The 23,787-nt window shown below is 36.0% G+C and overlaps 1 protein-coding gene across 6 annotated transcripts in view; it reads right to left on the reverse strand.

The window, feature by feature from the left end:
- Window positions 1–23,787, reverse strand: part of LOC145245890 (glycine receptor subunit alpha-3-like) — a 477,134-nt gene that overhangs the window by 161,773 nt on the left and 291,574 nt on the right. For all 6 annotated transcript variants that reach the window (XM_080107614.1, XM_080107618.1, XM_080107617.1 and 3 more), the window contains exon 4: window positions 9,418–9,485. In XM_080107614.1, the coding sequence (XP_079963740.1) occupies window positions 9,418–9,485 (68 nt within the window). The remainder of the gene's footprint in view (window positions 1–9,417; window positions 9,486–23,787) is intronic.

The following is a 23,787-nucleotide window of genomic DNA, read 5'->3' on the forward strand; positions in this document are numbered from 1 at the left end:
GGGATGTATAGCCAATATACAATTATCCTTAAAAAAAGCCCCTTAAAATAGTAAAATAAATAAATTAAACTTAGGGAATATTAATTGCTATCAAATATACATTGTACAATTTTTGCAAAAGTTGGGTGTATCTAAATTTTATCAATGAGTTTTTCCGTTTTTATTTACTTCATTTGTATAAAACTAAATTAAACTAAATATAGCCCATATCAATACTTCTCTCATTCAGCAGATGCGTTCCAAAATATATAATGATCGGTTCATTAGTTTATGAGTGAATTTTGTACATGAATATATGCGAAAATATCCACATAATAAACTTTATAATAACAGAGATATGTATTTTGTTTATTGACCGTTTTGGTATATACTTTCCGATTATATATCCTCACATCTGGCTAAAAATTGCGAGGAAGAATTCAGTATTTGTGCTAACTAAACCTGTCCATCAGATGTTGTTTTCTAGTGTGCTTCGTTACCCGCTGTAATTAAGACACGCCCGCAGCTTGCGTGATTTTTTTTGTATGTATCTTGACGGTTTAATTATCCGAATTCGCTTAGGATATATCTCCTGGCATATTAGACAATGTTAGAATCATTCACCTTTCAAATTTAATAGTGCTCGGCATACGCCCTTGCCGCGGGCCACATCTGGCCCTCGAGTGACTTTCGTCAGACACGCACAATTAACAGCTGAACGTGACTCTTTAAATTAGTATTGAATAGAAATTTTAATAGATTAATTAAGATTAAAACGTTAAAATCCAAAAGCACAGATGATTGCGAACGGAAATAAAAGAAACACGCTCAATACATGTTTACAAGAATATTAAAGTCGCTCCATTTTGTGCACTTTATTACTTCAAACTAATGATTCTATATAATATACCCGATCGTTGATTATTTCTTTCACAAGGTTAAGACATACATTTGAAAATATGGAGGTTAGGATCTGGGTGGGGGGCAGGCCCTTTTGCTTTTGGTCGCTTTGGACGGATTTCATCTGTTTGCTGATTTGACTTTGAAGTTAAATGGTTGATCCAAATTTCATCCCTGCTAACTTCTTTTTGTTATTGTGTTGAAACAATAGCAGACAAAGCTCTGAATCATCGAAATATTATTGTTTTGATCGACTGAGTAAATGCAGCAACCCCTTTCTTACAGATATTTCGTATTGACAAAATATTCCTGCAAAATTGTAAAAAAAACAACAAAATAAAACAATCGCTTATGATATTATCAAGTCCTCTGCTATATTACGCAGCTTTAATTCACGGTCGGCTAAAATAAGGTTGTCGACCATTTTATATTTTACATTCAGCATAATTTGTGTCCTTACGAATGTGTTTAATATTAGCGTATAATTTGTATAATTTGTGTCCTTACGAATGTGTTTAATGCTAGCGTATAATTTGCATAATTTGTGTCCTTACGAATGTGTTTAATATTAGCGTATAATTTGCATAATTTGTGTCCTTACGAATGTGTTTAATATTAGCGTATAATTTGCATAATTTGTGTCCTTACGAATGTGTTTAATATTAGCGTATAATTTGCATAATTTGTGTCCTTACGAATGTGTTTAATATTAGCGTATAATTTGCATAATTTGTGTCCTTACGAATGTGTTTAATATTAGCGTATAATTTGCATAATTTGTGTCCTTACGAATGTGTTTAATATTAGCGTATAACGTCCTTGCCCTTGTTTTGATGGAGCAACATCGGAAGTGCACTTATCAAGTCATTGCTTGGAAAAATTTTCTTCAAATCCGGAACAAAGGCTTCATCAATACACGAAATTCAGATTTTTTTTTATTGGTTTGAAAATCTGCAACATAAGCTTCACTTTAAATTACTGTAATTTGTAAACCAATAATTCGATTTGGCTCAAATTCTGAGATGTGAAATCAGAGGGTTACTGCTTAGATTGATTTTTCTTGGTGTATGTTAGGCCAATGGCTTATTGAGTGGTGTGCTATTGCTACGCGATCCAGTTCAGATTAAGACTTCGAAGTACGGTCAGTTATACTTGACTCTACCAACTTATAATAAATATTAATTTCAAATCCTTACACGTTTCTTTTTCTATTATTCATATAGTAAAACAAAATAAATCATTTAAATAATATCAGATCATATTATCCCTTTTTGAAACATTGAATAAAAGACAATTTTGAACAGAAGGTTTCGAATCCAAGAAAATTGATTTGCATGTTATGGCCTTTTAGCGGGACATCGCATTGTGAATTGGTCCTGTCTTCCTAAAATGTTGCTGATCAAACTCTGGCGACATCTAATACACCATATATGTATCATGATAACATGGAAGCGTTGAATTTACCAACGGTGGATCAAAGGAAAGTAAAAGAACTCTTCTATCTATGTATAACACTAGAACCATTTTTCTGTCACCCGAAATCGGGTTCCCGGATTTGACTTGTTGTCTAGACACTCCCAAGTCTCGTCAAATTTCGCGAAACCGGGAGTCGGCAGTTTTCATCATGTTTGCAGACAGAATAGAAGTGAGTTAAATTCGTCTACGTTACCAGATTGTTACCGTCACAAGAAAAGATTGCCTGTAAGCAACGACGCCATTATGTTGTAAGTTTTAAACATTTTTTCTCCCTCATTGCTCGTCGCTAAAATAATTTCGACAGTTGTTTGTATGTTTGTGTGTATGTAAAAAAAGGCTTCCTTCATTCTTGACAGACTATGGATACTCAGGATAAACGTTTCTGCGGGTGAAATTTTTGTGGCGAGAGTTGCGCAATATACAACCACACCTCTCCTTGTTCGACATTGTTGAATACCAGTGGCAAGTGGAGGTTCAGAACGACTGGAAACAATGCCGAGATAAGCGGAAAGCACATACAGCGCCTAGAATTCACAAATGGTCACCTATTAAGCACTAGCCAGACTCAACGTTGCTTAATTTCGGTGATCTGACGGGAACCAGTGAGTCAATGTGATTATGCCGTACTTGTGTGTATGAATGTATGTGTCTTAGAGCCTAACTCGTCGCAGATTTGGAATCAGCCCCTCCGATACAATGTTCTTATTGATACAAAAACTTCTTGAACCTTTTTAAAACGCATTATTAAAAATTAAGAGTCCATGAAATGATAATATTAGAAGCAAATATCTGGCATAGTGTTCACATTACAGATTAATATTTTATTTTCGAAAAATACCTGATAAAACCACATACTTGTAGTAACGTTTATAATTTTCCCGTCAACTTTAACATACGTATTTGATTTATTGGTTACTTTGAATAGTGAATATTTAACATTTAAAAATTGGAAGCGGATAAAGGTATATGATAAATCCGTTCTTCTTCGTTATTGTAGCAAACTTAGAAAATTGGTGGTGAGGTCAAACAACTGACCCCTGATCGTCTTCGGACTTTGGCTCGGGATGTCTAGTTCTCCGAGAGGCTATCACATTAAGTCCTGAACGCCTCGGTGTAGAATTCTCTGGGAGCGGAAAAACGAAGGCTGCACTCCCAATAAGAAAAAAAAGACAATTTGATTCTATTCTACTAAAAAATAATTGCACAAAAATTACAAACTTTTTACAGATATGTAGACTTCAGTTCTTAGCACATTTTAAAAGTCAGTTCTTAGCACGTTTTTAAAGTCTCAAATCTCTCTTTTCCGTAGATGGCAACATGGCGGAATGGAGAGGGGGTCAGGCGTTGGGAGCTGGTTTTTATCTTGAGATTCTACGCAAAAATCTGTCTCCGATCTGTCCAATTTCGAGCGGCACTGGCCTTATATATTCCGGGTTGGGTCGGGGGGGGGGAATTCACTCAGCCAATCAGATCACGGTACGTTTCTGGGGGCTTTCCAATCTAAATTGCGTGTGTGCATTTCACCAATATTACCAGTTTTGTAATCTGGGACCAAAAATGATATCTGTTCCCATGACCTCCGGGGTCAACGCCTGTCAATTTTGCTAGCCTAAAACTCAGAACATCTGGCCCGGTGCTCCTCAGGCCAGAAGAATGTCATCGTCATTATTCTAACATTTTCTGTCGTCTATTTTTCAAATAACAAATATATCTCTGACTTTGACAATAAAACAAAATATATATTTGATTTTGACAATAAAACAAAATATATATCTGATTTTGACAATAAAACAAAATATATATTTGATTTTGACAATAAAACAAAATATATATTTGATTTTGACAATAAAACAAAATATATATCTGATTTTGACAATAAAACAAAATATATATCTGATTTTGACAATAAAACAAAATATATATCTGATTTTTACAATAAAACAAAATATATATCTGATTTTGACAATAAAACAAAATATATATTTGATTTTGACAATAAAACAAAATATATATTTGATTTTGACAATAAAACAAAATATATATTTGATTTTGACAATAAAACAAAATATATATTTGATTTTTACAATAAAACAAAATATATATCTGATTTTTACAATAAAACAAAATAAATATTTGATTTTGACAATAAAACAAAATATATATCTGATTTTGACAATAAAACAAAATATATATTTGATTTTGACAATAAAACAAAATATATATTTGATTTTGACAATAAAACAAAATATATATTTGATTTTGACAATAAAACAAAATATATATCTGATTTTGACAATAAAACAAAATATATATCTGATTTTGACAATAAAACAAAATATAAATCTGATTTTTACAATAAAACTGAATGTATCTCTATATCTTCTAATTCAAGTATTTCGATATCTGCTGTTGTCCGGGATTAAATTAAGCAATCTTAGCATATTTACCCGATCTTTCGCAGGTCTCGGGGGGTGTCAACCTCCCCAATGGGGAGCAAATCGCTCCCTCAAGTCGATCACGTTACACCCGTAATATTGCTTCCATTTCGAATATAGCATTGAACAGCGATAAAATTATGATTTTTACAAAATAGCCAAGTTTTTATCAAAATTAGATATTCAGTTAGTAAAAATGTTAAAAAAAAATTACATGAGATTAGGTTTAACAAGATGGGCTTTTTTAAATTAAAATTCTAGTTAGAGTTCGGACTACATGCCACGATGTTGTATCACAAACAGAAATTCGGTAGTGACACTGAGGATAAGCTGATACAATCTTTCTCTTGTTTCTGAATAAAAAGCGATCGTATTTGGGATAGCTGCACTTATTCTCTTATTGGCGATAGGTTGCTAGTATTTTGTCTGATGTCATTAAACCCTACATGATGTTGTGCTATCATTATTTACAACATCTGCTATTAATCAGCAAGTATCATGACAGATGAACAAGAAGGAAACAGTAGAAATAACCGAACGGCATCTATGTGTCATGTACATAACGACCCCTCATGTGTTTGCCGGTCAGTTCATCTGCTAAGATCAGAGAAGTGGGATCCATAGTGTTATTGTATAGATAACTGTGTATTACTAGAGAAGAGGTAGTAATATACAAGCCTTTTTGTCGCTCTAACAGTTTAAATTGCAATCGTTTTTAAATAATTATGTCTTCTTTGTAGAACTTTGAATACATGCAAAAATGGATGCAAAAAAGCGAATTCGCACACTTTTCTCTTTTCAATTCAAGCTAGGCTTAAAAGCTGCTGATACAGCTCCCGGTATCAACGAAGTGTTTGGCACAGGAACCAATAGTGAACGCACAGTACAATGGTGGTTTAAGAAATTTCGTGGCGGCGACAAGAGTCTTGAAGATGATGAACGTAGTGGTCGACCATCGGATGTTGACAACAATCAATTAAGAGCCTTAGTCCATGCACACATATGTGCAACTGTTCGAGAACTTGCTTCTGCATTAGATATAACGTATACGACGATTTTCAACCATTTGAGCGAGATTGGTATAACAAAAAATATTGATAAATGGATGCCTCACCAATTGAACCACAACCAAAAGAAACGCCGTTACGAAGTGTCATCTTTAGGCGAAAAGAACGACCCGTTTCTCGACGGGGTTGTGACTTGCGATAAAAAGTGGGTTCTTTACGACAACCGGCGACGCTCAGCTCAGTGGTTAGACGCCGATGAATCTCCACGACATTTCCCGAATGCACAGTTTCACCAAAAGAAAGCCCTGCGGACTGTTTGGTGGTATGTACCCGGTCTCATCCATCATAGTTTTTTTAATCTAGGCAGAACTATTACGGCGGAGAAGTACTGTCAACAAATCGATGAAATGCATCAGAAACTTCCATAACAACACTCGGCATTAGTCAGCAGAAACTTCTTCACGACACTGCGGAAAAGAGGATACCCACTACCACTAATACAGAAAGGGATTGAACTGGCTGAAAAAATTCCAATAGACCAACTAAGAACCCCAAAAGAACACAACAAAGAACAAATTTTAGCATACGTCTCTACACACAACACAAACAACCCAGAACTATTCACACAGATAAAAAAAAATCTTATCCTCCTCAATCAGAACGACCAACTAAACAGCATACTTAAAACAACAAAAATAATAAAAAGCAAACGCCAACCCAAAAACTTAAAACACATCCTAACTTCCTCAAAACTCGTCCCACACACTACAAAAAGAGTTACAAAATGCAACAAACCGCGATGTGGAGTATGTGACATAATAATAGAAGGTAACACATACACATTCAAAAACCCAGCACAAACATTCAAAATAAAAAAGGATCTACATTGCACCTCCAGAAATGTAGTATATGCACTAAGATGCACAACATGCAACAAATCCTACATAGGCGCCACCAAAAATTTCAGCAATAGAGTGGCCTTACATAAGAGCAACATCAAAATTGCAGATAACAGACACCTCTATGTTTCAAAACACGTACACACATGCAGTGGAAACAGCTTCAAAATAATGCCAATCTTCCAAACAGACAATTATTTTTATTTACTTACACAGGAAAAAAACTTCATCACCAGATTCACTCCTGAACTGAACAGAACCTAATACCATCACACAAAAACATGAAATGCAAGGTACACTCGCATGCACACCCATACACATACACATATACACACCCATACATAAATCAGAACCGACACATAAACACACACACACGTGCGCGCATACAACCACACACAGACATAACACTCCTATCTCTAATACAACACACTGAACAACACCAATCCTACTTAACCTCGAAATCAGCAACACTAGGAAACACCTAGAGCCATAATATAATATCTGTTCCAACACCTCGCTCCCTCCTCAGTCAGTGGAGGAGAACCCCCTCATGACTGAAACAACTATCATCCCTTCTATCATCCCCCTCCCATACCTATACCCCCTCCAATGCCCCCCCCTCTGGGGAACAAAATCTTCCCCACACTAGGAACCGATCCTGGGTCTAGCCATACCCACTTGGGGAGACAAATAAATAGAAACATTAAAAAATCCCCTATTTTAAATACATCCCTCTTTCTAAACAAACACAATATAAGGAATACCCGAAAAGACTAAAACGAAAAATCACAATACTAAAATCCAAGAACCCAAAAAATAAATATCAAAATAAAATGAAAGCACCCCTACCCTTATTCCAGAAGAGCTAGTCCCCCCCTCCCTACACATACACATTAGTAACGACCTCGGATCACAGCCGCCTTCCTAAGGAAGCAAATAACCCCAAAATACTATAAAACAATATACACATTCCCAAACCAATAAAATCAAACACACACACGCACACACACGCACACACATAAACACAAACACACATACACACACACACACACACCCTACCCCACCCTAAAGGAAAAGAAAAAAATCATTAGGAGAAAGAGATAGCGACTACAACCAGGTCAACGGTCTCCCTCACAGCCCAATAAAAGAGCAATAAAAATTGAGCATGCCAATGAATAATAAACACTTACAAGCCTCCACCCCTTGGAAAAACTTCAAATTAACTACGAAAATCGCCATTTTTACATCTCCAACACATTTGAAAATAATTTCTGACGAGGACGCATCACAGAACGTCTGAAACGCGCGTAAAAACGATTTCAATGATTAAAAACATTATTACAATGATCCAAACATAATTCTCAATGAAAAACCAAGACACGGAATAATAAAATAATGTTAAAAAATACACATTGTTGGTGACTACTCCCTTATTTAAATATACATCTTTCTTTCGTTGGAATTTCTTAACCCATTTTATATATATATAAGTATATATATATATATATATATATATATATATATATATATATATATATATATATAAGTATATGAAGAATTTCCTTTTAGTAATTTTCAAATCGAAAAAGCAGGCTTTTAATATCAGTTTCAGTTCGACAAAAATGCAACTTATATATATATATAATTTTTCAAAATGTGAGAGATTATATATTAATTTTCACAGCCAAACAACATACGTGACGTTGTTTGGCTGGAAAAATTATATATATATATATATATATATATATATATATAATCATTCACATACAGTACTGTTTCATTTTATCAGAACTCATCAGTGCGGCTACACTAGCACCTTTACCTTTCCATCCCGGGAAAGGTGCTCGCAAGTAACCTCAACAAATGTCCATTTAGATAAACACTCGTCCACCACTTTTACAGTGCTCGAGCTGCTTGTTTATTGTCTATTTTTTATTTACAAACAAACAACCAGCGAGTCTCGCTTTATAGCCAATGAAGTAGCGGTCGAAATACATTCACAATAGTGCTCTACCCCAAGAAGCGGGCTTAAAGTATATATGTAGTCATCCACATACAGTACTGTTTCGCTGTATCAAAACTCATCAGTGCGCCTAATTTTTAGTTTGCAAATTTTGAGGTGTATATGTGCGTATTATTTTCGTGTTTATTAATATATGTTTATTGTTTGTGTTTCTTAATCAAATGTTTATGTAAATATTTACTTTGGTGTTGTCAGATTCCAACTTATCTTTTCCATCTAACAAATTAAAAATAGCTTTTGGGGATATATCCGGAACATCAAGAAATGCAGTTTGATGTTCTGTTAGGTTGGCAGTTAAAGATCGGACTATAGGCGTTTCTTTGAATCAAAATACTTTTAGCGATGTTTTTTTTTTTTTACTTTTTTCTTTAAGTATCCAAGTCATAAAAATATGATGCAAATATATAACACTAGATGTACGTATGCGCCGTTGCCCGGTACTGTATTATTTTCTCGCATTTTTTGTTCCTCTTTTTTAAAACTATGCTGTGTTATTTTTTTTGGGGGGGGGGCCAAAATATTACATTTTTTCACAGTCAAATATGTAAATGTGTTTTGATGGTAACAAAGATATGTTCCTTTATTCTATAGATGACGGGAATTTGAAGATAATTCTTGTCATAGCAAAGTATTATTTGGGAGGGATTAAATCGAATCACATGTTATTATTTTTTAAATGTGTTAACCAAATTACTCACCATATTTTGCTCTGACACTGAATCGACACTGCTGACGTAAAGTTGAACGCTGACTTTTGTAGGATAATCTGAAAGTGATTTGCAAAAAAAGAAAAAAAGAAAATTAAATACATAAAATGGAATCAGAAGATATGAGTAAAAGTGTTACGAATTTAAACAACATTTGATCAAAACTAATAAATACTAAAGTTTGGCTTATTTTAACTGTGAACAATCAAAAAATAACGCCATATTTCAAGTTAATTAAACTACACACAATAGACATACTATCTCTTATATTGTAACGTAGTCCAGTCAGTATTTGTAAGCGCGGCGTGAGTTTGACATCGCGGGTCAATGCATATATAGGGATTAAGACTGAGAGCAAGGGAGGAGAAGCAAAGAAAAGAGAAACAATGCGTAGCGATTGCCAAGTTACGTTCGAAGAACAGCGTGAATCATCTCTTCTCCTGCTTCAACTTCCGAGAGTCGAACTTCGTGAAAATTGTCGTTGTGGCAGCGATTTTCATGGCATAGGTTTGTCTGGTGATGTGTTCTGACAGCCAACCGTGTTGGGTGCGGGAAACGAAATAAATACATTTTTTTTCACCAGGAAAAGTTCGTGTCCGAGTCTCATAGCCTTTGTGTTTGTTTCTACATATAACGTGCGCCCGTTAGACAGAACAGCGACGTTACAATATACTGTTTATGTGTATTTGATATTAGTCGCTAGGTCCACGCATTTTTTTTTTTACATAGGCATCAACACTTACCAAGTCCCAGAGGCCACTCGAGAATAAGGGTTTAAGAGTGTACAGTAGTCAATTGGACAATATAGTAATCATTAGTGATGGAAATTCAGTAAATTTGTTAACGTAAGTGGAACGGCTCATCAAGAACTTGTTTACGTTGGAATTGAAGGCAACCATATTGTAGTCAGATGGAAAGCAAGCAAGCGGAAGGCAGTTCGACAGGCGTGCAGTTCTAAGAAAGAAGCTTTGCTCATGGAATCGATGTTTAGATTTAGGCACAGATAAAGAGTTGGGGAAATTGTTGATAGTGTTTCAGCTAGACGGGTGTTTCTCGTGAAAATTGGCTGTGGCGACCATAGATTGGAGCTCAGACGAGCACTCGCAATGAAAATAACGATAAAGCAGAGACAGACTCGCAACATCTTTACTGTGAGAAAAAGGTTGCAGGCAAGAGAAAAGGGCATCCCCGTACGAGGCTATGAAGTCTATTTTGAACTCTAATCAAGACAGGATAAGTGCTTTCTAGCAGCTCCTGGCACGGTGTGGTAACAGTACTCCATCCTTGGGCGTACAAAATTAATTACATATTAATTTTGAAAAAATAAATTTTTATTAACTAACATTTTCATTGTTTATTTTTTATTCGAAAATTGCTTTGATGTTAATATAGAAAATAGTTCTGTTTCGCGATATTTTTTTATTTCCTTAGCAGTTGTCTTCAGATTTGTCTTCGATAATTGAGTTGATTTTCAAAAAACTGCGACCTATTTCAAAATTGCAAGTGAAAACCAAAACTGATTTCTTCATTATTTTCCTTTATTTCCGCTCACCTTTAAAAGATAAATAAATTACCTATCCGTATGATTAAATGTCAAAGATTTTGTTTCGTGTTTACAACGAAGATATGAATGAAATTCTTAATATACTCTGTCATGGATTTGCGAGCAACTACATGAAGGTTTACTAATTTGCGTATCCCTTTAATTAATTAGTTAGTCGTTTTTATGGTTTCTTATAAGATGATTGGTTTCATTTCACTATTACTCTTAATTCTATTTGTGCATAGTGTCTACATTCTGCATAATTGCGTAAAATTAAAAATGTAAATTTTCAAGAACACCAATATATATATATATATATATATATATATATATATATATATATATATATATAGAGAGAGAGAGAGAGAGAGAGAGAGAGAGAGAGATGAATAGAAAGATAGATATATAAATAGATAAAATATATGTGCGAAAAATATCTACCAAACTCCTATCTGAATATTTGGTCTACAGAGTTGTACTTTTATATATAGGGTATTTGAGCCTGTATCATAATCAAGATGTAGTTTTTATTCGGTAAAATAACCGCTACTGCGTCAACAAATTTTTTAAAGTGATCTTCGCCTTGTGTAAGTTCACATTATTTTTATTTTGCTCATACGCTTATTAAAAGTTATATGTTAAACAACATTATTTTTACGGCTTTTTACATGTGTGCATTTAGTTCAACCCTAACGGATAAGGTTGAAGAGCTATATACTTCGGTTTCGATGCTAGCTGATGGCACAGAAGTCATTTTTTTTTCAAATCACTAGTATATATATATATATATATATATATATATATATATATAAATATATATATATATATATATACAATTTAATAATCGATAGAAAATTGGCTATATAATAATAAATACTTAATCTGCATGAATGAGAATATATTTAAACGTATTTTTGACCGGGCAATGCCGGGCGGCTTGCTAATATATATATATATATATATATATATATATATATATATATATATATGGTATGTTTATTGTACACCAATTATTGGTTACATATGTGCATACATGTTTCAGTAGAGTACCAAGTCAAGGATAACACCTCACCAGACCAAAAAAGAATCGATATTAAAATAGGAATCAAAATTACATTAGTTTTTTTTAAGATATTTGGGTGTGGTTAACGTTCTGGAAGAAAGTGGGGTGTATACTTTGTAAATGTGAGCAGTAGAGTTTTCTGGTCGTAGGTCTGGTGAAGGAATGGGGTAGAGGTGAGAGAGGAGGGGGAAATAATATGATAATGTATGTATTATAAACAGGGTATATACCAACATTGTCCTGCATTGAGCCTCCTTTATTAATCATATGAGTTTCATTGGATTTACATCTAGGAAAACAATCCATACAATGATTACACACGCACACACACACACACACACACACACACACATATATATATATATATATATATATATATATACAGGGTGTCCCAATAAAATGTATACACTCCATAAAACCAACATTTATTAAAGAGTGGATCGAAAATGTTCCTAATCAGTTCAATTAGTATATTGACACATCTTCCGTCAATGGCTGCTTTAAACTCATTCGTTGTAGCTCGTTTTATGGTGTGAATCCTGTGTTTTACGTGCCCCCCGCATCGCTCCCCCGCAAAAAAAAAGAAATATCCAGGGGAGCTGAAATTCAGTGAAAGGGTTCAGTACTCGATACTTCCTCTTGGTCCTAACTATCTGTTTCGCAGCTGACTATCAAGATATGCTCTTACGTCATGATGATAGTGGGGAAGTGCTCTATCCTGCTGGAAGTGCCATTTTTTATTCCTAAGCATCTCTTGTGAACCTAGCATAGCGTATTCATAAGTTGAGATAATTTAAAGAGCGTATGCATTTTATTGGGATACCCTATATATATATATATATATATATATATATATATATATATATATATATATATATATATATATATATATCCAAAGTGTGTTAATGATTCCATAGAAATTGATAGTGTTCATATTTATTTACTTGGCTCCCCACAAATATTGAGTTTGACACAAGTTCAGTTTTTAATGGGAAAAAAGTCCAGCTCTCAAAAAACAAAACAAAACAACAAAAAAAACGCTTAGATTCTGGATGACCGATGACGGAAAAGATGACGTGCCGTATTTAGACGGGTTCTGCATTTGCTCTTAGCTAAATGTCAAGCGTCGTGAATACACAGGAAATAAAAATGAAATTGATCTTTCTTATCTTCAAATAGAACACAAGTGATTTTTTCTCTCTACACATTGTTTACTTTAGACATTTTTATCAGTAATAAAAAAAATCTGCATGGAAAAAATGTTAAAGTGCATTTATGTTCCATTTTGAGACGAGAAAGAAACACGGAAGAAAGGGGCCATAACTGTGTCGTTTTATTCTTCCAGTATTTCTTCGTACGCCTTTTATCTTCTTGCAGCCTGGGTTAAAATATCTATCAATGGCTGTTTACCTTCTTTATTCACATTTTATCGATTTCACTTGATATACACCACGCTAACTTTCCAAGACGAGCTCTTAATTTGCAGCGTTACAAAACAAACTCTTTCAAACATAATGCGGCCAATAAAATAAAGCACGTATTTTTATTTATTTATTTATTTTTTTTTTTGCCAACTATCACTACCTGCATTTGGACTATCTGGACTACTGTTCTCAGCTTGGTTGTTATTTTCACAACGTTTCGCCTGATGTAATTTTCATCGGGTGTGTCTTGACGAACTCAGAAACCTTCTAAGCAAACTCGATAATCTATCGATGCCTTCGTTCAGTCTCGAAAGACAAAGGACACCCCTTGTAAGGACAGCTGCGCATGTAATTGTGTAACAAGGGTTGCGCAATCTTCAACCACACCTCTCCTGAATCGGCACTGCTTGAGTCCAGTGGCAAGGAGAAGTCCAGGATGCATGAAAACAATGCCGAGATACGCAGAGAGTACATACAGCACACGGAAGTCTCAAATCCACCCATCTAGTACTGGCATAATCACGTCTGACGCACCGGTTCCCGTCAAATCATCGAAGTTAAGCAACAATGAGCTTGGTCAATACTAAATTGGGTAATCTATACGGAATTTTAAACCGAACGCTTTTTTAATCTAAAATTGTAATACAGTTGAAACCCCGGGAAACGGTTGTTTTAAGATACGTTTTCTTATCATGTGGAATATGATGTTTTTCCGGACCCTGGTTACGATATTTGCCTCGCCTTATGGCGTTATTTATAATGTTATTTGGTTATATACATGTGTGTTATATACTGTACTGTATTTTGTTACTAATTTTTAAAGCTGTATCCAGGAGTTCTACTGTACATTTTTCTTGTTCTATAAGCCATAGACGTAAAGAGTGTTATGTTAATTTTAGTTATTATAATTTATGTTGATGGTGACCAAGTGGTTACCGATACGGATTGGATACCTGGGTGTGCCAAGTTCGAATCCAGTTCGTTCCCCCAAAACACTTTTATCAAACCTATATCTGACCTTGTGTCTAACCTCCTTGAAAGGAGCTAAATAAAACAATGTACGTAATAATTACTAAGACAACAACGCCTATCATGAACGTGCGTCAGAAGCAAAGATGTGTCATTGAATTCATCCATGCAGAAAAAAAATTGGACGGATCAACATTAACCGGCGGCTGTTGAACCTTTACAAACAAGATGTGGTTAATGCCACCACAGTTAGGAGATGTGTTCATCGATTTCGGAATGACGACAAATATGTGAATGACAAAGCGCGCTTCAGACTTTTACAACAGAGTCAACAAAAGAGGCAGGGAAAAGCGCATTTAGAATGGTTGTGACTATGTTGAAAAATAACTTCTGGTGCACAAAAGGTCACTCGCTTTAATGGTACCACTTATGTCTTCGTAGCTCTTCAACGTTTTTGTGTTTTAATTAACAAAAAAAGATAGGAGGTTTGACTTTTGGAACGGCCCTTGTATTTCTATCCAAAGTTATTTTCTGGCTTAAATTTTCTTAGAAAACCCTTGGATGTTAAAAGATAAAGAGCTTTCAAATCCATTTCCATCCAACCATCTTGTTGTGTAGTAGGGGTTTATATTAAAGAGGTGACGCAGAGTTCATATTGGGGCACATATATAACGGGACACATGTAATACAGACATAACGATAGTGATGATGAGGGAGAGAAGACATATATATATATATTACAGTTCTGGGATGCTTGGAACTTCATATATATATATATATATATATATATATATATATATTTATAGACATTACTTGTGATGGAGGAGACGGGACACATAACTTGGAAGGGTTTACAATGTTCATTATAATTGATGATAAACACAATTACCTTTCGTTCGTGATGAAGGATTGCACAAGACAACAGTTACAACATAATGATGACTTCTTTATTCATCTGATCGGCCGGTCGATGACGTCAGGAATTCAAATTTGGATCTTTTTTTTTACACAGTGATCACCACTTATCAAGGCCCGGAAGCCACTCAGGGATAAGGGTTATTGCAAGTACATTACGGTAGTGTGGAGATTTGATGAAGTGTTTACTTAATGGGGCGGTTCATTAGGAATTTGTTAACATTGGACTTGGTTAATCTTCTACCCTTCGCCTCTAAGGAGACTCTCCTCTGACTCTTGGCTGATCAACTCCCTGTCTGACTTTTCTCTTTTGCTCACTGATTAAAATACGAACCCATAATATGGAAAAAATGTCCTTTGTCTAGTACGGCAGAAGTGTGTTTTTCAAACGTGACCAATTTCACGTGGCTTTACATATGTTAGCCCAACACACTTTTGACAATAAGAGAATCCTCAATTCTAATCTAACCTATTTTAAACAATATAATTTAATTTGCATTGTTCATTCTTTTAGCTGACATTTTTGATATTCAGATTTCTAAAAGAATTAACAATAGACTTAATTTCTAACATTCCATTTCTTAACTTTGCCTACAGGGTTCGATTCTAGGCTTATCCTAATCTCATTTTCACTTATCTAATATTCTTCTTATTTACATGGGAAGGGGACAGCTCTTTTCCATGTAAAAATCTTATAAATGGAAAAGATTAAAACATTACGTAAACAAGTTCAAAGTAAATGGTCAAATGACACGGACTGAAAATCTGGGTGCACTACGTTCGAATCCAGTTATTCTTAAATCGAAACCTGATTTTTGTGTCTGACCACTTGAAGAGGTAAATAAAATAATACACAGAACAATTACGGTCCCCGCTAGATCAGCGAAGTTAGCGACTTTACGCCTGGTCGATATCAAAATATGGGACTATTAAGGAATACAGTGTCATCCGGATGTCAGAGATTTCTTCTTTATTCCCTACATGTCTCTTATATTCGGGTTGCACTTATATTCGGGGTTCTTATATCAGGATTAACACAGGCTCTAATTTTGGGCCCCCAGAGAAAATGTCTCTTATATCCGTTTATATTAAGGTCTCTTTTATCCAGGTTAAACTGTACTAGAATCAAAACGTGTCGACTTAAAAGAATGTTGGTGGGAAAGTTCTTAATCCTTATTTTACAATTGTATGCGTATTTGCTCTTAAAAGGAATATCCAGTCTTTGAAGAGGGAACGGAGTTTTCTAAGCTGTTATCGCCTATAGTAAGGATTGAACCGTCAAATTCAAGAAAATGCTCAGTTAAAACTGAATGATACTTAAAGTATTATTATTTTATCGTTACGCCACGGATCCATGTCAGTAATTCTAGGATGGATTTTAGGAACTTAAAACCTAATCGGGATTAAGGAATAATAACCAAGTATACCATAAAATAGTGTACCATAAAATAGTTAACAGTTCTACTCGATCATGGCTGATAGAACGAAAACAATCTTCCCCCTGTATAAATAAATAAAAATCCATTTAGAAATTACGCATAAGTTTTCAGGTTTGAAAAGCTGCATTCGAAGAATGTCGTGTGTTATATCGGTCAAAAATGTTTCAATGAATCATACTGTTCGCTCAAATTTTTATTATTGGAAAAACCACTTGCGTATGTTGAGGGCAAAAATTTTCCCGGTGTCATTCAACGCATTGAAAGCATTTTTACAGGCGTTTTTTTTTACGTACGAAAAATGAAGGTACGAAAACATAGCACAACTGTTCATTACATATTCGTGTTAAATGTAGGCACGAAAAATTATTCGTACTTTTTTTTTCTTTTGTTAAATGTTTATATAAAAAAATATTTTTAGACTTACTTTTAAAAAGTACGAGTTAAACATTAAAAGAAAAAAAATATCTGTTTACTCTTTTAAAATCGTAAATGTTTTTTACCAAGTTTTTAATAGCAAATGTTTACCAAAAAAAAAAATGACAATGAAAAGTATTAACAGATTATTTAATTCTTTTTAAACCTTCAGTCTGGAGAAAAGATTTTAGCAAAAAAAAAAAAAACAAAACAAAAAAACAAACAAAAAAAACAAATACGTCTAAATTAAAATTGGTCGCTTCTTGTTGTTCTTGTCATAAGAATCTAAGATTGCTCGAATGACTTGCTGAAATATCGCACAAGAATCGGCAAGAGCAATTTTCGTGTTTTGTCGTACATTTACAGCGCCCTAGTTTGTCGTACCTAATTAGTAAAACCCTTGTTATAAGGGAGAAGGTCCTGGATATGACATTAAACTATTTCCAGTAGTGAGGCCCCAGCTTGCGGGCTTTGGGGAGTATGGAGCCACCCTTTAATTGTCATTGCTCCCAGGTCCACTCTGACCCGGAGTGGAAGTACCTGTTAGGTTCCCAAGTATGGGTTAAATAGAAACCGACTTGAAAGCAACAAATATATTCTATTAAAAAATCTTTCTTCAAAATCTTTGGATTCGGCATTAAATAACCTGAAAAAGGTTTATATGCCTTAAATAAAAACAAAAACCAACCAACCAACCAACCAACCTTATAAGGGAGAAATAAAAATCGATCGCAATTAGAATCTTGTCAACAAATAAATTTTATTACATCACTACATAAATCATATTCTTGACCATGCTGTGATGTAATTTGGCAGTCGATGTCACCTTTCCCTAAATTTTGTAAACTATTTTTAAAATTTTATTTTTGATTTAAATGATCAATCCCATGAATAAATTATTTCATGCTTTTAAAGTTATTACACCGAAATATTTGATATTTCCGTTTTAGCTTTTTCAAAGTGACACCCGTGTTGAAGTCGCTTTTCCAACACATGGCCGACATGTTAATATGTTGTTGTGCTATAGTGGAGATAACGGGAGATTAGAATATAAAGGGAAGAAAGATATTGATGGAGAATGACAAAAAGACACTTGAATATGCATACATACGCATTTATTTCACACGAGTAAAGTTTAAAAAAAAACGAGATGAAAATAGTAGACGTGAAAGAATACGCCTTAAACGCTCATAAACACGTTCGAAAAAAGTATGGATTTCGAGAAAAAACGCAATATAGAATGTACGGACTGTGTAAAGTGTATATGACTTATTTGCTATTATTTTGGAAAGATTCTGAGACAAACTCAGCTGTTAAACCGATGATTAAGTCAAGTCTCAATTTGAAACCTTGTATCAGCATGATAGTCCTATTTGCATTTCGAATTGAATTGTTCATTGTTTTGTTGCACAGTACGATTCAGGGGGAAATAACCCAAATATAGTTCAAGGGAAATAACTGTAAATATGCTGAGTCGGCAGCACATTATATGTTTTAAATGCTACGTACAATATCAATAATTAGAGTATTAATAATTGCATTTTGAGTAGTTTAGAACAGAGTAGCGTTGATTTAAACTAAATATATTTTAATCATTATATGAAATGGATTGATGCTATTTTTAAATGAGATTCTCGTTTCTATTTCTATTGCGTTAGCGACCTTTTTAAATCTTGCAAAAAAAATTACACTATTTGGTTAAAGTATTTGCAAATAAACCCCTTTCTCACATAAGAAAGTTGCTAGTCGCTATCTACCCTATCCCTATCTCTGTCGAAGGTGCTCTACTGAAATCTAATCTAATGTTTCTCTTTGTAAAGGATTCACAGCAAAAACTCGTCTTACTACCACAGCATAAAAATCACTTTCTCCTTCCATCTGTCTAGCCGCAGACTAAATTTTAATTGGCAAAGTTTATTTCCATGGCTTCTTATCTCTGAACCACATTATCGCAGGACTAGGTGTGTCAGAAATTTCGTGAAAATAGTGAATAATTCCACCCCATCTTTCCAAGCTTATAACTCCTCGAGAAATGTAATTCAAGCCCTAATTTTTTTTCAATTAAATGAGCAAGGACCAAGGTTTCATTGAAAAAAAAACAAAAAAAAAAACGTATTTTTTTAAAAAAGGTTTTAAACTTCGGACTTTACAGGTAAATTTCTAAAAAACAGTTCTTTTATTTGTTTTAAATTTGAATATATAATTTATGGACCTTTTCTCTTCAATTTGTGATATATAAGACTTTGGTACATAAATTAATTATTTACTTATTAATAGACATTTCAAAATGGGAGGCGTGAATTATTCGACCCCCTGTCTTTCCAAGCTCCTCGAAAAATGTAATTCCAGCCCTATTTTTTTTTCAATTAAAGGAGCAAGGACCAGGGTTCCATTAAAAAAAAGAAAAATAATAATAACGTGGTTTAAAAAAAGGTTTTAAACTTCAAACTTTACAGGTAAGAGTCTAAAAAACACTACGTTTTTTTTTTGTTTTAAATTTGAATATATTATTTATTGACCTTTTCTCTTCAATTTGTGAGTAAATTAATTATTTAATTTTCGGTGAGTAAATTAATTATTTACTTTTTAATAGAAACTTGAAAATGAGGGGGGCGTGAATTAAAAAAAAAACATTTGTCTAAAATATTATATTCAGTTTATTGGAAAGAACATAAAATTTCACATTGACCCTGAAAATATCGTAAAAATAGAATCAATAGAAAAATTGTGATAGATTTTTAAAGTTTAAAAATTGAAAAATATTGAGTTCGGAAAATTCATTACTGTTTTAAAAAAATATTTCGATTACTTTTAAAACAACTTTAATGGTTTATTTTGGAAGTATAATCCATAAAGAAAATAAATAATTCACTTTTAACAGAGAAATTACGAGATTTTTATATTTTATTCGCAGTTTCGTGTTAGGGGTGTCAAAAATCCCTACAAAAATTCTGATACACCTATCGCAGGACTACGTCCATACTGATTACATTTGGGTGACTTGAAATTCAATGTCCGAAAAATATCGTCATAACTTATCAAATGCAGTTCATATCATTGATTAATGTTAGTACTCCTATAGTTTTCCTCATCTTTCGGGCGGCAATCATTTCTCGCGTCATTTACACTTGTCCTTTGAGTGATTATTTGCCTTCATAAGAGATGACTCAACAGTAAAAAGGAACATCTTTATGGACGTTTTATTACTTTAGCTTTCGATGTTTTAAATAATGAATTAATCATAATTATGGTATGATATTAAATAGTTCATTTTAATCTACAGTAAGCATGTCTAATTCTCTAGATTAAAAACCGAGACAACGATGGCTGGGTCTAAGGATCGACCGTATCTGAGGGCTTTCTTCTTCATTGACTACGTCACAAAAACGTGAAAGATTATGGATTTCTCCATTCACCCTTTTTCCTCGCCTTATAACAGCGAATGTTTAACATAGACATGGCATGTACAATCTGAAGAATAAAGCAGTCTCAGAACAGCTGGACCTCCGTAATGGGGAGGGGGAGGTCACTTCTTACACACAAAAAAAGGATTATAATTTCAGTCTATGTACTGCCGAAGCGTGTATTCTCCTGCCCGATCTGCAATTGCCCAGCACCGAGAAATGAAGCTCATTTTGTAGTTTACAGCTTCACGCGCACACGAGATTATGCGAGAACGCACGTAATAAAATGCCTACCGCCATCTTTGTTTTTCCTTTTCTCGGCCTGAACTCACTCGCTGAGCACCCACGGTAAGACTTGTTTTTTCTAAGCTTCTAACCACATGCCTTCCTCATCTCAAGATCATATTTCGTAGTCTCTCATCCACTGTGGCGGTCGCCTCTCTCTACTTGGCTTCTGATGTGTCTCGTCCTCCTCCTGTTGCTGCACATTCCCCTCCATTGGTTCACCTTCCACTGGTCTGATGTCGAGAATATGCCTCGGTACTCCGTTCACCACAATGTTGTTTCTAGTGTTCCTCCCAGTCACGCGACCTCTACTCCATTGTGTGGTGCAGCGCGCCCCCGGTGGCTTCACCAATACCTCATCCCCGAGTTTAATGGTCCCTGTGGCCTCTGCCTCTCTGCTTGCCGGCTCAACCCTGGGATGTCTCCAGGAATATGCGTAGCTTCTTCCATAGGGCAAATCGCCCGGGCCCGCAGTCAATCATGGTCAGATAAAGTCCACCCCTGTAATGGGTGACATCGCATGCCAGTCTCTCCCAGGTTCCACTCACTCCCAATTGACCAACTTCATGCGTGCTTGGAGCAGGATCAATCGACTGACATCTGTCGCATGTCCTGACCACTTGCCTCACGTCATCTCTACCCCCATATAGTGCAGATTGTGCAGCTCTCGCACGCCAACATCATCTAGATCCGATGCAGCAACAACATCTTTCATTGGCAAAAACCAACTCTTCTTCACTCTCGTGAGAGCATCTGCTCGGTTCTTCTCAGAAACCACCATGTCTACGCGAAGCTTCAAACAAAACTCCTGCATCAGCTCAGCTAGCATCCCAAGCCTGCGCTTTACTAACATCTCTGCTTCCCCTTTCGTTCTTATCCTTTTTTCGCTTGAAATGAGAGACTTTAGCCAAGCAAACACCGTGGCAGGGTCTGTTTTGATACAGATGTCACACAGTCCCCATTTTAAGGCCAAATTGACCCTTTTGATTACCGCATCTAATTCCGCTACATTGATGTGGCTGACATCATTTTTCTTCCTTAACAGGCCGCATCTTCTGCAACCACTCCCCCAACTTCCAAAACGACCCCTGTTGCAATGCTGCTTGAATCACACCACACGACTCCATCCAATGTTCGCGGTACGTTCCAGATTCCCCGGACTGGGTCTTGCCGTTCTGCTTCTTTCAGGAGCTCTTCCATCGTAGCGACCGTTCTTCCTCCCACTTTATCATTCCATCCTCTTCCTTCTGCATGCCTCTTTATGTAGCTGCATGCTGGTCTAAGCCAGCTAGCAACGGGGTAATGTCCGATCAACTTCCCGCATAGGGAAAAAGTTCCCGTCTATTGAGCTCTTGCTTCAGTTGCGGGATCCCGTTCTCCCTGCGAAACGCTAGGCTGCCGACGCACCTCGTTTCAGCCTTAGCCCCAAAGCAGCCCCTCCGTCTAATTTTTCAGGCGCTTTGGCGACCAACCCAAACCTCTTCAAATGATCCACCACCTCCTTGGCAGTTACCAGAGTCTCATTCACCAGAATGTCGTCTATGTATGAACTCACTGCCCCATCTCCTTTTCCCATTGTCTCCAGAATCTTCCTGAAGATAGTTGACATGATCTTGGGTGCTGAATTCAACCCGAACCCCACTCGCGTAAGGCAGTAGGTTTTGCCTTTGTACCTGACTAACTGGTATTTCCAGAGCTTCTTGGGGATGTGGAGTTGCAAATAGGCAGATTTTAGATCTACCAACGTAGACGCGCCATTCATTTGCCTCCATTCTCTAATGGTCTCACTGCACACATCTACGATGTCGCCTCCAGTATAGCACTCAACATGTTGGTTCAACTCTCGGAAATCCAGGACCGGTCTTACTTTCCCTTTAGTTGGTTGCAGAACGGCCATCAACGGCAAAATGTCCGACTCAACGTCATCCGTCCAAGGCAGCAGTATACCCTCCTCAATCCATCGGTCCATTTCAAACTCCTTTCTCGTCCCTCCTCTGAGCTAATTAGTGTAGCACGCCACCCTGTTTGTCAGCGATGGAGTTTGATGTTTCCATGCTCACTCCATCGTCCACTGTTCTCCGTCGAATTCGGCTCGGAAGTCCTGATCTTTGATCGACATTTTTCTTTCCTCCCCAGCCATAATGGTCCCCCCGGGAGCTTGCTCTGTCACTGTGCACTCAGGTAGTCCGAACCTCACGTTGTTGCATGTGATGGTAACGCCTCCAAGTCAGCATATAACATCCATTCCAATGATGGCTTTGACGCCAGGGACCAGATGATCGGTGACAATTGCATGGACCCTCATCCGGTGTTCAGCAAAATCAATAGTGATGGTCTTCCTCCCTCGACACTTTACTCGCGACCCATCGAATGCCACTTCTTTACCCTTCCCTTTCCATCTTCCGACCAGGGTTGTGTGCACCATGTTAGTGGCATAGCCAGTGTCGATCAGGGCCATAACTCCACGTCCTTCCACCACGATCTTCTGCTTAGGCATCTTCTGCGAGTGCGCCACTATTCCCGAATCGGGGCGGCCGCTGGCGCGTCGGCTTCCCCTTGCCAGTTTCCCGAACTCGTACATTTCACCGCTAAATGGCCTCTCTGATTGCATTTGTAACATACTGTCTGTTGTAAGAACTTCCTGCAATTTCTTCTCATGTGTGGTCCCCCACATTCGAAGCATGCCACTCTCGGGTGCGGCAGACTTCTGCCCACATCCTGCTGTATTATTGCTGTTGTCCCTCCAGATTCCGTGGGCTGGGTGCTCACAAAGATCTTTGCAGTTTTGAGCAGCTCACTCACATCCAGCGTCTCCACTCACGGGACCTGCTGCAAACGTTTCGATATCTCTCGAGAACCCGGTAACGAATGTCATTTTGACTACGTGACTCGTGGCGTGTCCACT

Source organism: Euprymna scolopes, chromosome 23 (genome assembly GCF_053919585.1).
Source record: "Euprymna scolopes isolate OS-2025 chromosome 23, ASM5391958v1, whole genome shotgun sequence".
NCBI classification, from domain to species: Eukaryota; Metazoa; Mollusca; class Cephalopoda; order Sepiida; family Sepiolidae; genus Euprymna; species Euprymna scolopes.